The sequence below is a fragment of the Arvicola amphibius genome, chromosome 1 (genome assembly GCF_903992535.2).
Source record: "Arvicola amphibius chromosome 1, mArvAmp1.2, whole genome shotgun sequence".
Lineage (NCBI taxonomy): Eukaryota > Metazoa > Chordata > Mammalia > Rodentia > Cricetidae > Arvicola > Arvicola amphibius.
This window is the reverse complement of record NC_052047.1, coordinates 133,257,839-133,273,730: the sequence shown is the minus strand read 5'-3', so window position 1 is coordinate 133,273,730 and position 15,892 is coordinate 133,257,839. Positions and strand designations below refer to the sequence as shown.

Sequence of the window (15,892 nt, the reverse complement as noted above, 5' to 3'; positions counted from 1 at the left end):
GGGCCACGCTGCTAAACCAGGTCACACCAGAAGGCATTAGCCGTTCACCAGGCTCTCTGCTAAAAGCTCTAAAGATTCTCTGACTTAGTCCTTCTAGCAGTGGTCAAAAGAAGTGGTGTCCCATCTTCAGAAGAAATAAGTGAAGTACAAAGAGGTGACAAGTCATTATGAGGCCCATGGGGGTTGGAGGCAGTAGAGTTAGGTCCAAGCCCAGCATCCAGGAGTCAGCTCTGAGCAGAGTGATGTCAGCTGAACAGGCACAACTTCTCACTTTCTGATTTACTCTTTATCAGTCACTCAGATGAGAGTGTCAAGAATATTAGTGATCTCTCTCTCTCTCTCTCTCTCTCTCTCTCTCTCTCTCTCTCTCTCTTTCACTCTCGCTCTTTCCCTCTCTCCCTCTCATTTGGAAGTGAACCACAAATGTAAACTGTAAACAACTAAGGGGTCTGAATTCATTTCAGAATTTACTTATTTATGTATTTGATACTCCTTCCCAGAAAGACAAATATGATCAGTGCCTAGCGTAGGCATCAGCAGAGAAGCTTCCTCCTGCAGCACATAGGAACAAATGCAGAGACCCACAGCCAGATGGTATGCAGAGAGTGGCAGGCCTTGACCACTCAGCCCTAAGTGGTAAGTCTCTATCAAATCCCTCCCCTCAGGGCTCAGAGAACTCCAGAAAATGGGATGGAAAGATTGTAAGAGCCAGAAAGAATGGAGGACGCCAGGAAAACAGGACTCTCTAAAGCAACATGAGCAAAGCTCATATAAACTCACAGGGACAGAGGCAGCATGGATAGGGCCTGCACAGGTCTACACTAGGTCCTCTGTGTGTATAGTATGGTTTCCAGTTTAGTGGGGGTTTTGTTTTTGCTTGTTGTTTTTTGTTTGTTTGTTTGGTTGGTTGTTTGTTTGTTTGTTTGTTTGTTTGTTTGTTTGGTTGGTTGGTTGGTTTGGGGCTTTTTCATTTTGTTGTCATTGTTTGTTTGTTTTCTTTTTTTCCTTTTTTGGTTTTTCAGGACAGGGTTTCTCTGTAACTTTAGAGCCTGTTCTGAAGCTCACTCCGTAGACCAGGCTGACCTCGAACTCATACAGATGCACCTCCCTCTGCCTCCCAAGTGCTGGGATTAAAGGTGTGCTCCACCACTGCCTGGCACAGTTTAGTGTTTTTATGGAATTCCTGGATGTGTGAAGAGTGGGTCTCAGATTTTGAGCCTTCTTTTGGGCTCTTTTCCTTCTCTTTGTTTTGTTCAACTGCTAAGTGATTTTTTTTTGTTTTATCTTACTCTGTTTTATTTTGCTATATTATTTTTTAAAAAGCGTTTTAATATGGCCTCTCTCTTTTGTTTGGAAGTGGGCACACAAACATGAACTGTGAACAGCCAAGGGGTCTGCGTCCATTATAGAAATTTCGTATTTATGTATTTGATATTTTTGCTGTGGAGTGCTGGTGTATGATTGTCATGCATGGTAGGCAAGCGCGCTCCCAACTGATCCATATCACCAAACTCTACAGGACTTTTTTGTCTGTTTGTTATAGAAATATATTTACTAACCTTGTAAGAAAATTTTACAGATAAGAAAACTCGATCCTCTCAGTGGTTAAATCACAGGGTTAGAAAACTGTGAAGGGTCAGATAGTAAACAGCTCTGCTCCTACAGGGCAAAAGCTGCCATAGCTAATATGTAACTTACTGTTCCAATAAAACTTTATTCATAACAAGCAGGCGATGGGTTATAGTTTGCTAATGCCTAGTTGTAAAGATGATTGACACAAGGCCCAGACCTGAGTTTCTTGCCTTGCCCAGGATCTTTGAGACCTCGGTCCAGGATGTGCTGATAGCTCCCTCGTGCATGCCCTTCCCCCTGGGCACCATTCTTGCCCAGCTTCACATCCCCTCTTGGGTTCCTCGTGGAGAGCTCAGGCTTACTGGGTCCAAGAACTTTGATTCCTTTCTCCTCTCAAGAGCAAGACAGGGCTGGGTGCCTGCTGCTCAGAGATTGGGGACCTGCTGAGCCTGAGCTCCTCCTACTGCACACAGAAGGAAAAGCACTAGAGAGCATTCTGCAGGGAAGAACTTGTAGAGACCCTGGGCTCCACACAGATGGGGTCAGTTGGGGCCTTAGGGAGATGGCAAGGGCCTGGGGGGGGGGGAGTGGGCTTGCGGCTACTCCTGCAGTCGTGAGGCACATCAAGAAGTTCTGCCACTTGTGAGGCAGGCAGGGAGCCCACACCTACCCTGAATTAGGCTTGGGTCTCCCAGGCTCCAAGGCCATGAGAAATGGCTTCATTGTTTTTAACACTCATCTTGTGGTGTTTTGTTTTAGCATCAAACAAACTAAGACAGACATCCTGGGGTGAACATCCACACCCACCATTGTGTGCTAGTGCTGCCCACCTTGGAGCTTCTTGTCACCAGGACTCATGGAGAACTAAGGGTTTGGGGGCATCTCCAAGGCAGGGAAGATTCCTCATTCACTATTCAGGGTATCTGGGTGCCCTTCCTCCCTGAGTCTGGAGCTTCCAGGTGGTTTTGGAGGACCACACCCAATCTTGGCCACTATATGCCTTTTAACGCCACAGATCAGACAGACTCTTCTTGAGGTATCTGCCCCTTGTGTTTTATTGGGATTGAATGACTGTGGGAACCTGGCAGGATAGAAACCTCAGTCAACAGAATGGCTTGCCGATGTGGGGCTGACCAAATCCACTGAAAAGCATGAGAGATCTTGGGAAGTTATTCTAGATAGAATAGAGTTAAGCATGGCTTCTTGATAGCAGCACTTTCTCAGGTGAGCTCTGCTTGCTAGAGGCAAGCACTGTCATTTAAGAGAGGCTTCCTGACTCAGCTTTAGCTGAAAAACCTTACAGCTCTTTTAATGAATCCTGCCAACAAACTCTTAAATGGTATTGATGAAAAGTTAACTGCATAATTTTTGGTGGTGGCAGGGAATTTGAAACATCATAGAATTGTGGCAATAAACATAGCCCCATCCAGTACTTCTGCCATGAGGCTAGACTCTCAGAAAAAAGCTAAGGAATGGGCTGCATCCACCCATCAAAGCCATGGCTTTAATCCTAGCCATATCTCTTAGCAAATTAAAGACTCATGTGGTCAAAAAAAGAGAGATATACACTAAATAGAGATTGAAAGACAAAGAAAACCTCTAAACAGTTTACTGTGTGCTTAAAATTATATGTAGGTTTTAGAGGGGAAAAAAGAATAAGGTCCATAAAAGAAAAAAGAAAAAAAGAAAGTAGTTGGGTGTGGTGGCACACACCTTTAATTCCAACACTTGGGAGGCAGAGGCAGGAGGAACTCTGTAAGTTCAAGGACAACCTGGTCTACAGAGTGAATTTCAGGACAGCCAAAGATACACAGAGAAACCCTGTCTCAAAAAGCCAAAAATTAAAAATAAAAATAAAAGGAATAGAGTTTAAAATAAGGCCACATAAAGATGAAAAATACACAGAGAGTCTGGATACTGTATATTATTATGTTGTCTTTAAATTGTTTGATAACTGAGGAAGGAGCAAAAGCTGCTAAAAGACATTTGATTATAAATGCTACTGGATTAATCCAATATATGTATTTTGAAAATGCTTTGACTTTAAATTTTAAGTCAAAAGATATGTTACTTTGGAGAAGAGGTTTTGCTTTTGTTTCCACAGGAAACAAGGGACTATGGATTCATTTTGAGTTAAGAAAAATCAGGTTTGACCAAGGTTGACCCCCTGAGAAATCTCCTATAGGAGGAATGACCCAGATGTCTGAGTTCTACATCCAGAACAATTCAAAGACTGCTACCTGAGATGATCAAGACTCAGAGGATACTCCAGTAAGGACTTGATCATAATTCTAAATTTTCTTTAGGTCCCCATAAGATTATCAGCACCCCCAATCAGCAGGAAGTAGCCTGGAAAACTACACTTGCATTCCCAAAAAATAGATTATGGGTGTTTTTCTTTGTTTAGAGTGTTGGTTACAATTTGTATGGATAATGGTCTGGACAAAAAGCTAAACAAAGGATATTAGATTCAGAGTTCTTGTTTTGAAAAAAAGGAGGGGAGCTGTGAAACACTGGTTTTACCCTGTAAAGATTTGTTTCTTGTACTTGTTTAATAAAATGCTGATTGGCCAGTAGCCAGGCTGGAAGTATAGGTGGGGCGACCAGGCAGGAAGTAGAGGCAGGACAATGATAACAGGAGAATGCTGGGAAGAGGAAAAGGTCAATCAGTAGTTTTCACCCAGACACAGAGGAAGCCAGACACAGAGCAAGCAAGATGTGAGTGCCTCGCCTAAAAAGATACCAAGCCACATGGCTAACACAGACAAGAACTGTGGGCTAATATAAGTTATAAGAGTTAATAAGAAGCCTGAGCTAATAAGCCAATTAGTTTATAATTAATGTAGACCTCTGTGTGTTTTATTGGGATTGAATGACTGCAGGAACCGGGCAGGACAGAAACCTCAGTCAACACTTGGTAACCACACAAACCCTGCAGAAGAAAGGGCCTGCTCTTCAGCAGCTCTGACACGCTATGAATTACACAACTCACATTTGAATTATTGAAATGGCAGTTTCTATAGACGATGAGCCAGCATCACCTGTCACGATGATAAATAAAGTTGGACTGTAATGGTGACTCCTGCTCACTACAACTGGAAAGAGGTGAGCCTGTGACTCACCGGCTTGGGGGAAATTAAAGTTTCCTATTTCAGAGTCTTCCTTGACATTAGCCAGGTGCTCTATTTTGTTTTCTAAGTTCAGGGAGTGTGGAGTGACTCTTTGGTCATTTCTCTTTCTCTAGCACAGGCGTATCCTTTCATCTTAGGCTTTTTCTTTGTGAAACGTAAAGCTTTGAGTTCCAGTGTTCTTTGACAGTAACTGCGGACAGACAAACATAAATCTGGCCAGTGTGGAGTCCAGACAACCCTAGTCCCCCATCCCCTCAAATCACATGATCTCGGGTGAAGCTGGCGGTCTCCTTAAGACAGTAAATTCAGTGACCGTGAGGGGGGTCCTACCTGATGCAGTGGAGCTCGAGGCCAGCGTAGAAGACGGTTGAGTTGGGATGGCAGCAGGCAGAACTGGAGTAAAAAAAAACAATATTTAACAATAATTGTTCATGGTGATTCAAAGACAGTATGGCATTCAGGGCTCCCTGCGACTTCACATGGTACAGTGTGCCTCAATTCTGAAGGCCCACTGCCTAAGTGATAGAAACACTAACCTACCTCTTAGCCACTCATCCATCCTCCAACCCCTAGATCAATCAGTGTTCTGTATCCTGTCCCTGCTAGGCTTTAAGCCCGAATGCAGGGATTTGATGTTCTTCTGTGATAATTATGTTCTCTCTAAGAATTGGTCTGATGGTACAGAACTTCAAGATCTCTTCTTATGGATATTTTTTTACTCGGTGTTCCATTACTGTAGATTTGTTAATAGGTTTTATTCTACTTGTAGGGCCTCACACTGGCTGTAGGTGCTGTATAGTGTCTATAGTTGTCACCCTCTCTGTAGGTGTCATATTGTCTCTAGGTTTGTACTAGTGTGTACATATCGCAGTATGGGAGTCACTAAACTACCTCTTGTCACACTGTTGATTGTCAGCTTAACAGAAGCTAGAATCACCTGGAAGACAGACCTGTGAGCATGCCTATGAGATGTTGTCATAATTGCATGAATTGAGATGGGAAGACCTGCCCACTCCGGGTAGCACCATTCCCTAGGCTGGGGTGCTGAACTGTGTGACTGAAGAGAGGGAGCTGAGAAGCAGCGTGCACTCATCACTCTCTGCTTCCTGATACTGCTGTGACCTAACCAGCTGCTCCTGCCACCTTGATTTCCACGCCATGATGAACTACACCATGAACTGAGAGCCAAGTAACCCTTTCTCCTTTAAATTGCCTTTGTCACAGCAACAGAAAGAAACTAAGAATCTTTTTCACCATGATGACTATACCTCTGATCTGTGACCCCCAAAGAAACCCTTCCTCCTTTAAGTTGTTTCTGTCAGGTGTTCTCTCACAAGGATAACACTAACCCAGAAGTGGATCTGCCTTTTCAAGACCTTCCAGAATAAACAGAGCCTGAATGATGCTTTTCTTTTAGCTAAGTGAGACCCAGTTTAGATTCAGAAACTCTAAAACTTCAAGGCAAAAGAACCCACGCATTGCTTCAGTCATTAAATGATGACAGTTTGTTGATGTTGTAGCAAATTTGCACAACAGGCTAGCATCATGAGTGAGCAAGTGAGTCTCCCTCTGAAGAAAATTTAAAACATGACATTTGCCAAAATTGAGGGAGTGTGAGAACTCCCAGAGCAACTGGTCAAACTGCGATGAACAACTAATTATGAAACTTATATAATCAAAACATTTTCTAATATTTTCCAAAAAAATAAAAGTACCATAAGCCATCTTTTAGGCAGCTAGTGAATCTATTGCAGTGACACTCTGGAGATCATTTGCACACAAATTCAATATCCAGGGCAGGTCAGGACAAATCTCTTGAGGGCACAACTGAAAGCCTACTTGTTCACCTTCTTCTCTCCTGGATTAGATGGGTAACTATACATGCCCAGGGGAAGCAGCAGTAACAATTATGATAATAATAATAATAAATCACTCACCTAATAATATGTTTCCTGAATTTTCACCACCTAGTAATACAAATAAATCAAGATATTTCTTATTCAATTCAATTGAGTGATTTTTTTTTTACTTGGCATATTTATTAGTCTAATGTGATAGGTCTGAAATACAAAATGGGAAATCAATTCCTGGTGAAATACAGACTCTGGAGTTAAATAGGATCTGAGAAGTATTTGCTGAGTTGATTGCTTTGAAGATTTTCTATGTTAAAGCCTTTATAGGTGGCTCTTTGGAAGAACTGAAGGTAAGCCAGTCACCACAGGAACTAGGGCCACTTGTCGGTCCTGGACAGTTGTCCACTGCTGGGCACAAAGCAAGAGGATGCTAACACATCCAAAACTGAGATGCAGTCTCAGCTCATGCTTCCCCTCAGAGCTGAGTGGACCCTCAGTGTACAATGCCATTAACCTTTTCTATACATGATTAATCATACCATAGAATGTCATTAAATTATATCACATAACATAGTACATTATGAAAATTTAAGTGTAATGCATCATAAAAACTGTGTATGTCAGATTATTATATACTAATGTTGACTTGTGATGCGGCTACATTATAAGCCTGAAAAAGACCATAAGCCAAAATATCTTGGGCTAAAATATCCTAAATGAAAAGCCTTGTGTGTTGGTTTATACTTGTCATTCAGCTCTGGAGAGAAGAGACAAGCAGGCCTCTGAGGTTTGCTGACCAGCCAGCCTAGCCTACTAGGGGAACTCCAAACCAACAGCAGACTCTGACAAAGGACATCTAAGGTTGTTCTCTACACACATGTGCATATGTGTCCACACACACATATGAGAACATGCACATACCTCCACAAAATGTGGAAAACAAATTTCATACAACTAATCTACCAAACGTCCAACTTTAACAACACAGCACTAATAGAGACTGGCTGTTTTCTATGATGACTGGTTGATGTGTTTCACTGTGGCTGCCCAGTATAAGGAAAAATGGCTTTATTGCATGCTACTGACCTGAGAAAAGATAAAGTTCAAAATACAAAGCACCAAACTATGGTTTCTGTTTAAGGCATATTGCTTTCTTACAATCACAAAGTTTAGAAGTCATGCCAAGGCAACATAAATACACACACACACACACAGTACTACAGATTTCAAATGATTGATGGTAAAACATATATCTATGATATATATGTATATATGTATATGCATGGTGTATAAAAATTAGAAATATAAGAGTAATGACCACATGAGTGGTAGGGAAATAAATGGAAAATCTACCAAACAACCAATTGACCCTTAGCTAATTACTAATTATTAGGAATTGATTATTTTTAAACCCTGAGCCTCCTGGGATTGAAAGGGTGATAGAACACTCTGTGCTTGGTAAGTGGTGTTGGCTGAGAGGAAGTTATTGTCTTTGTTCATTGATTATTGACTCTCATCAGAATGCTACACCTATGCCTATCTTTCTTCCCAGAGGTCTCTATTTGAAGCTGTTACTGATCAGAGCTGCTCTTGGCTCTTGGATGAAGTAAGACAGCCCTCTCTCACTAACCCCTTTCCCTGAGGAGAGAGGAGAAGCGGGGTAGAGGATGGGCAGGGGATTAAAGCAAAACTAGAAAGACTATCTCAGATGGGAGGGAACCAGACGGGTCACATAGAAAGTGACTGAGAGGGAACCTCTTCGCAGTGTGCATCCAAAGGACTTCTCTCTGTGGGAGTGGGGTTTTGTCTGAGCCCTGATGATAAGAAGAGTTGGGGACTGAAGGAAGAGCTGGGACAGGTCCTAATTGGAGACAACCTAGTCTATTTCGAGGGCTATGCAAAGGGTCAGAGGCAGATTGATGAAGACGAGGACTTTCCTCAGTGGTCAGAGACATGGGAGCCTTTGAGTGGTGCATGCCTTAATCTAATCCCAGCACCTGCAGGATCATGAGCTTAGCTTTCACTGTAAGCTACAGGCCAGCCTGACTGAATATATAGTTTACATAGCTAGAAAGACACACATGCACACACACACACACACGTACATACATACACATGAACACATGTACACACCTACACGCACACACACACGGTGGGGGTGGAAGGAAGGGGAGACAGAGAGAACACCAATGAAGCAGCCTTTGGGGGGGGGGCTTGTGCACAGAGACAATTATGTTGGGAGAGTAACAGAGGTTAAGTGGCAGCTTACGACACTGTTGCCATCACCAGGAAGAAAGATGACAAGACTCTGCGAGATGGCATTTTGGGGGCTGGGAGATGCTAAAGAGTTTAACATATATTTTGAAAGTAGAAACAGAATTTTATGGTGTATTGGTTGTGTAGAGTGAAGAAGGAGAAAGGAGGAGGGTCTCCAGTTTCTTCTGCTTAGAGACACTAACTGAGCAGGAAGGAAGAGGCTGCCTATGGCATCAGCTGTCCACCAAAGCCAAACTGGACCTGAAACTACCCAACCAGCTAACACAATTCCCCTGGCTAACTGGTAACACAGCTAGCTCATGGCAATGTGATTAATTTTCTGATTCTGTTTCATCATCAATAAAATGGAAATTTAAAAAAGTACCTAATTCATGGGGGTTTTGTGAAAATTAAAGAAGTCATGCATAGTGTTTAGAATTAAATCATTTAGTACTAAAGTCAGGAACCTATGCCTCCGTCCTACCTCACAGCTAGCAACCCCCAACCCTGTCCCGTGTGCGTGCGTGCGTGCGTGCGTGCGTGCACCTGAGCCAGAAGCTGATAGTGATATCAGTGTCTTCATCCATCCCTCTCCATCTTTTTGGTTTTGTTGAGTCAGGGTCTTCCACTGAACCCGAAGCTCGTCAGTTCAGCTAGACCGACTCTGACTGGCCAATGAGCTAGAGATCTGCCTATCTCCATCCTCTTGGCACTGGGGTTCCAGGCACCCACCACCAAGCCCAGCTTTTTTTTATGTGAGTGCTAGGACTTCACGCTTGTGCCGGAGAAGTTTACACCAACTAAACTGTCACCCATCTCCAGAACCTGACTTTGCAAGAGAAATTTTATGTGGAAATAGGCAGGTCATGGCTTCATGACTGCCTGTGTTTAGTTTCATGTTGGCCCCAGCTATTGACTCCATACCATGACGCCATTTGGCCTGTGAAAGTTAAATGTTCCCAGAAGAGTTCTGGCCTCTGAACTAAAGACTCAAATAAGCCTGAGGGGGGAAGCTCCCACCCAGAACTGTCCCACGCTTCAGTGGCGATGGCACTTGTCACCATTCCAAGTCTGTGACCTTCAGCTGAGACTCGCTGTGAGGTAGGTGTTTCGTCTCCTCTCTCAGAAGGTCATGCATGGCCTGTTGTGATCACTGGCGCTAATGAGGTGTCAGAAATGGAACGTAAACCTTCTGCTGCCAAACTCCTGAGTGAGGGCTGGCTGAGTACAGCACGTCCTCTCCAAATCTGGCTCAGCAAGGGTTAAGAAGTCAGCATCAAATGAGGATGAAGAGAAGAGTTTCAATATGAAAACCCCTCCTACCTTGGGATCCCACCAGTGGCTCCCGGCCATTCCCTGCAGGAAGAGGGGTTGAGAATTAAGCGACTGTTGGAACAGAAAAGAGCTAATGACAGTTAGCTCAGATTCCTTCCCCAGCTATTTGCCTCACATAGTTCAGAAGAACAGTCATTAAATGGTCCTACGAATCATTCAAGGAATTACCCCACCTTCTTAATGGGGGAGGAATGAATTTTGCTTCAACCGCACAGCCCTTGGGAAGTTGAAAAATGGCAATATTACAGAATAAATCAGACTTGAATAACTGGCACAAAAATGAAGCTAACTATTTAGAAGGAATAAAGCGAGCCAAGAGCCACGAACATTTTCTACTTAACATCAGGAATATTTTAAAGTTTACTTTTAAATTTTGTTTATTTTAAAAATATCCCTTTATTTTTATTTTACATGTATGAGTTATTTGACTGTGTATGGCATGAATGCCTGGTGCCCACAAGAGGTCAGAAGAGGGTGCAGGACCCTCTGAAATTAGATGGTTGTAAGCTGCCATGTGGGTGCTGGGAACAGAACCCAAATCGTCTGCAAAGGCAGCAAATGCTCTTAGCAACTGAGCTATCTTTCCACTTTTTCTATTTTTTAATTTTGTGTGTGTGTGTGTGTGTGTGTGTGTGTGTGTGTGTGTGTGTGTTAGTATATGCATGTGGGTACAGTGCCCATGGAGGCCAGAAGAGGCTGTTAGAACCTCTGGACCTGGACTTAAATACCTTTGTGAGCCTCCCAACATGGGTGTCGGGAAGTGAACTTGGATTTCTGTAAGGGCAGTACATGTTCTTAACTGCTGAGTCACCTCTCCAGCCCCGGGTAACATCTCAGTGGCTCAGGAATGCAGACAATGTGACCACTGGAATACACCAGCGGATGTACCCTCCCCCTTAATCCTTTTAACATTAAAGCGGAGTCCCCTCCCATTTGGTATACAGATGTATCTTGGCATTGATAATGTGCTGAAAATTAGTCCTGTGATTGGTAGAAATCTAGAGTTATGTTGCATCTCTAGACCAGTGGTTCTGAGGTAGGGGCAATTTGCTTTGCAAAGTGACATATTAGAAGACGTCTTGGCTGTCACAACCACATTGAGGTTACCACAGTTGTGGGCGAGTAGAGACCAGGAATGCTATAAAACAGCCCCAAAGCCCAGGGCAGCCCACCCACCACCAAGACTGACCCAAATGTCCACAAGGCTGGGAAGAGAAACCTACCCCCCCCACACACACACACTGTCCTCAATACTCTCTACTTCCTCAAAGATTTGTAAGTACCAATCCCTTTATGGGATGTCTTGGAATCCTTACAATGAAACTGCTCATGTCTGTCACTATGTTTTCTGTGTAAAATCCACCTCGACATCTGGTGTTTGAAAATCCTGAGCTCAAGGCCTGAGCACTTACTCTACATGTGTCTCTTTATGTCTGGCCTGTCCACGCAGCAGGGCCTATCTGTGGCTGCAGATGTGGATATAAAGGTTCCTTGGGCTGGAGAGATGGCTCAGTTGTTAAAGATTAGACTCACAGCCAAAAGGATGCGATCTGGATAAGATGTGCACTGTTGGAGGGAGAGGTGGCTCTTACCTTCACAGATGACACTGGCATCTTCTCCAGGACCACAGTTATGCAGGTGCCAGCCAGCATGAGGACACTGTCCCAAAAAACTCTCTGTCCCAGTACAGCCCAACTCATCCAGCAGAAACTCGCCTGGGCCATCACCAAACCGTGCCTCGACCGGGGCTTCGAGTGCATGCCCACAGTTCAGCTGTCGACACACCACGTGGGCTTCACGCAGGTCCCATTGGTCATCACAAACCCTGCCCCATTGGCCATGGTAGAAAACTTCTACTCGCCCAGAGCATCTTCCTGACCCATTGGTGAGCTGCAACTGTGGCCAGTCTTAAAGACACGAAAGCATTGCTAGAAGGAAGCTACTCTACTTGAATCAGTTTGCCTAATTACACAGCACGCCCTCACTATACAACAACACAGTTGAGAAGATGGCACAGGGGATCCTATCACTAACAGGATGGGCCTGATCCTTCTTAGCACAAAGGTAAATAATCTAGCAACAGAGGTGAATTCCGCCCCATTCCCACTGATCTGGGACTCAGGAAGAGCTGTGAGAAGTATCTAGCACATTTAATCCTTAAGGTGTATCCCAGTGGCAATAACTACCACTTTTCTAAAGTGAGCCATTTTAATCTAGAATTAAATGGAGATCTGAAAGAATGTCAAGTGCCAGGAAGCAAAGGTGGTGGTGGTGGTATTCATAATGGTTTGAGAGTGGGTAATGGGTAGCTTGGGTGGAGATGTCTTTCCTAAGTGACAATGGACTCAAGGCTTGGAGATGGGTAGGAAGGAGTTGTACCAAGAACACCTATAAATTGGGTAGAGTGTTCTCCAACATGGTAAGAAAAGCAAAACAATCTAAACAAAGTCCATAGAGTATTATTAATGGGGTGAATGCATGGGGAGTCTTTGGTGACATCATTCTATTCAGTAAGATTTGTATGGCTAAAGATTCACCCACAAGGTTAGAAAACCTTGCCAGATCACATCCCACAAATGGCCAGGAAACCATGACTCACCACCAGGAAACGGTGTTAAGAGTTCAGCATCTAAGAGCAAAGATAAATAAACAGGAGTCACTTCCACGCAAAAGAGCCCACCTAAGTACACTGTATGCGTGGCATCTCACGGAGTACACATTAGCTGGCACCATGACGGCATGCGGGAAAGAGGATCTGATCGGTGAAAATTGATGCTGAATTCAGGCAGCTCAGAGTCAGTCATTTACAAATTGGGCTATGTGCACAAAGACATTGGCTTTCAGAAGGCAGCAGGGTCCAAGGCATAGAAAAGAGCACTCCTGTGGTCATTTCAAAGGAGGCCATCAAGAGACTTGCTTGTTGGATAAGCAAGGCTTTCCTCTTTCCGCCGTTAGCATGTGGTGGAGGCATTGAAGGCACACGTTATCCTTGGGACTCCCCTCTCTGTCTTGTGTGTCTGAAGTTAGGACTCTCCTTAGTCAGTCTGAGTTCAGTTGCATCTTAGAGTTAAAATTTGCCAACCCAGATTCATTGTCTCCTCTAGAATTCTCTGAAATACGTTTGAGCAACAGGAACAATGCAGTTTGGGGATATAATACTACCTGCGTGGTTAAAGCCGAGGAGCCTCTTCATTTCCCTTGCTTTTGGTGGGTCCTTATGTTTGTCTTCTGCCCTCCCCTGCCTCCCACGTGGGTTATGGTAGCAAATGCAATCAGATGCCTGGGGGAGCATGTGGGTGCTCTATTAAAGACATGCTAAGGTCTTTGCTCTTACCGAAATCTCTCGAAGTTTCACTTTCTGTGAGAATGTTTTCAGATTCTATGAGGAAGAAAAGATAGAAACAGGGTGAGTCTATGGGAAAGGATAAACTCTGCGGTGTTCTGCCTTGCTGAATGGCTTGCTGCTGCCCTGGTACCCTGTCCCCAGTGGAAAGCTCAGCCTAGAATTAGTTACGCAGGGCTAGTTCAGAAAAGCCAATGCTATCTAGAAAGGAGAGTTCATTTACCTTTGTTCAGTGTTTGTGGGGATGTCAGTGTGAACTGTGTGCAGGGTTTGCCCAGGTCTTTCAATGAGGGTTGGTTTGCCTAGCTTCTCAGCTTGGGGTTGGAGCTGGGTGACCACACGTTAAATAGGCACATTTTCTTAAGAGATTTATGCCACCAGGTACTGAATATTTCAAATGCTGTTTCATATTAAAATAAATGCAACTTTGGTATCATTTAGACTTTGAAAGCAAAGGGATTCCAGAGTGTCTGCTGAAGGCAGGCAACCCTGGGGTCCTGATGTTTGAGAAGGCAACTGATTCTCTGGTCAGAATTTATTCTCTCTCTGATAAGTCATCTGCCCCCCCCTCATTAGCATCCTTTGTCTTTCTGCCTGTGTCAGGAGAAGCTGGGCACTTAAGGAATGGTGGGGGAAGGCTCTGATGATGAAGGCTTTGTTTTAGATTAACCAGGGCAACTCAACTAGGGTGCGCGGGGTGGGTGGGGTTTCTCCCTGTACCTGGGGATCTTGTCAAGGGTGTGTGCATGTTCTGGTGGCTGAGCAGATGCTATGGATGAAATTACTAGCAGAACAACACTGACCACTGTGGATGCTCATACGTTCCGCTAAGGTTCAGGGCACCTTTGCATATTTGGTGGACATTGTATATGGCTACCTCAGGTCCAAATGCATGCTATTGGTCAAGAAGCTATTCCTCTTGACCTTGACTTAATTTTGCTCCTTAATTTTGGTTTCTTTGTTTTCTAAACAAGAACAATAAAGCAAACCCACCTGAGTGATAAGGATGGGGTGGAAGACGGGTGCAAAGTGCTTACAGAACTGCAAAGCGCCCCACGAGCATGATTTATGTATGCTTTGAGGCAGTCTCTTCGGCAAAACCAGTCAGGCATTTGTTACTAGGAATCATGCCAGGCAAGCTATGATTCAAATTCTAATTCAACAGACCCACCAAAATAACAAATTTACAAATCAACTTCAATCAGTAGAAAAGAAAAGCAGATGGGGCTGGAGAGATGGCTCAGAGGCTAAGGCTGCTCTTCCAGAGGTACAGTGTTCAATTCACAGCAAGCACATGGTGGCGCACAACCATTTGTAATAATGAGATCTGGTGCCCTCTTCTGGCCTGCAGGCATACATGCAGACAGAACACTATATACGAGAGAGAGAGAGAGAGAGAGAGAGAGAGAGAGAGAGAGAGAGAGAGAGAGAGAGAGAGAGAGAGAGAGAGAGAGAGAGAGAGAGAGAGAGAGAATCGGATGAAATTATCGGGAAGTGCTGGGTCCAAGCTGACCTTTGGATAGGGAGTTGCAGACAATTTCCCTCCACTATGAAAGTAACTATTAATCAATCAACTTTCAATGCATTATTAATTTATGATTAGTTGCTGACGTCAATATCCCCACCTGCACCTGCTGGATTCTAAAGCTTCTGTGCTATTGGCAGCTGGTACTGGAACAGTTTGCAGTAGAGAGTCATCCTGTGCCTTGTATGAGGTTTAGCAGCGTCTCTGGAGGCTACCACAGATACCAAAGGCATTTCCTCCCCCCCCCCCCCACCGTGTGACAATCAAATTTGCTTCCTAGGGCACAAAATCAACTCCAGCTGAGAACAACCACAAAAGGATATACTTAAGAAGGGCTTTTAAGTCCCCCAAAGCAAGGTTTATACTTATGCTGATTTGCTAGCTAGACTGCTTTCAGCCCTTCCCTCTCAGGGTACCTGGTCCAAGACTGTGTAGCTTGGGAGAGCAGCCAAGTCCCCCTTCTGCTCCTGCCCAGGCTGCTCAGAGCACCCACACGAGGCCAGCATGAATTCTGCCCCATAGTGGTAGGACTGTGGGCTTGCTGGAAATGCTTTTAGAAGCAGGTGGCCCAGTTCAACCTTAAAGCAGGTCTCAGAATAAGGATAATCAGGGGAACTTTCTCCTGCAGGCTGGAGAGATACCTTAGGAATGGCAGTTTCATGGGCCAGAACACCTCTATACTTCCTGCAATGGGAAAGACCCTGGCCATGACAGAGCTCATGACATCAACAGTCCCCAAGAATGAGACATGCTGCTTTCTGGTGGCAGTGGGCAAGTGCAAGGAGGCCATTAGCTCATCCCATGGAGTCAGAGACATTTTGTTCCCTTCTAGATCGCCCAAGCCTTCCATGGAAAAGGCTTGTGAGGTGAGTACTTA

The 15,892-nt window shown here is 44.3% G+C and overlaps 1 protein-coding gene across 1 annotated transcript in view; it reads right to left on the bottom strand.

The window, feature by feature from the left end:
- The window catches only part of LOC119827348 (deleted in malignant brain tumors 1 protein-like), a 115,910-nt gene that overhangs the window by 87,751 nt on the left and 12,267 nt on the right, over positions 1 to 15,892 (bottom strand). Inside the window, exons 5-9 of the mRNA XM_042054182.1 lie at positions 15,432 to 15,699; positions 13,482 to 13,647; positions 11,740 to 12,054; positions 10,559 to 10,690; positions 5,034 to 5,096 (exon numbers count right to left, since the gene is read on the bottom strand). Of these exons, the coding sequence (XP_041910116.1) occupies positions 5,034 to 5,096; positions 10,559 to 10,690; positions 11,740 to 12,054; positions 13,482 to 13,647; positions 15,432 to 15,699 (944 nt within the window). The remainder of the gene's footprint in view (positions 1 to 5,033; positions 5,097 to 10,558; positions 10,691 to 11,739; positions 12,055 to 13,481; positions 13,648 to 15,431; positions 15,700 to 15,892) is intronic.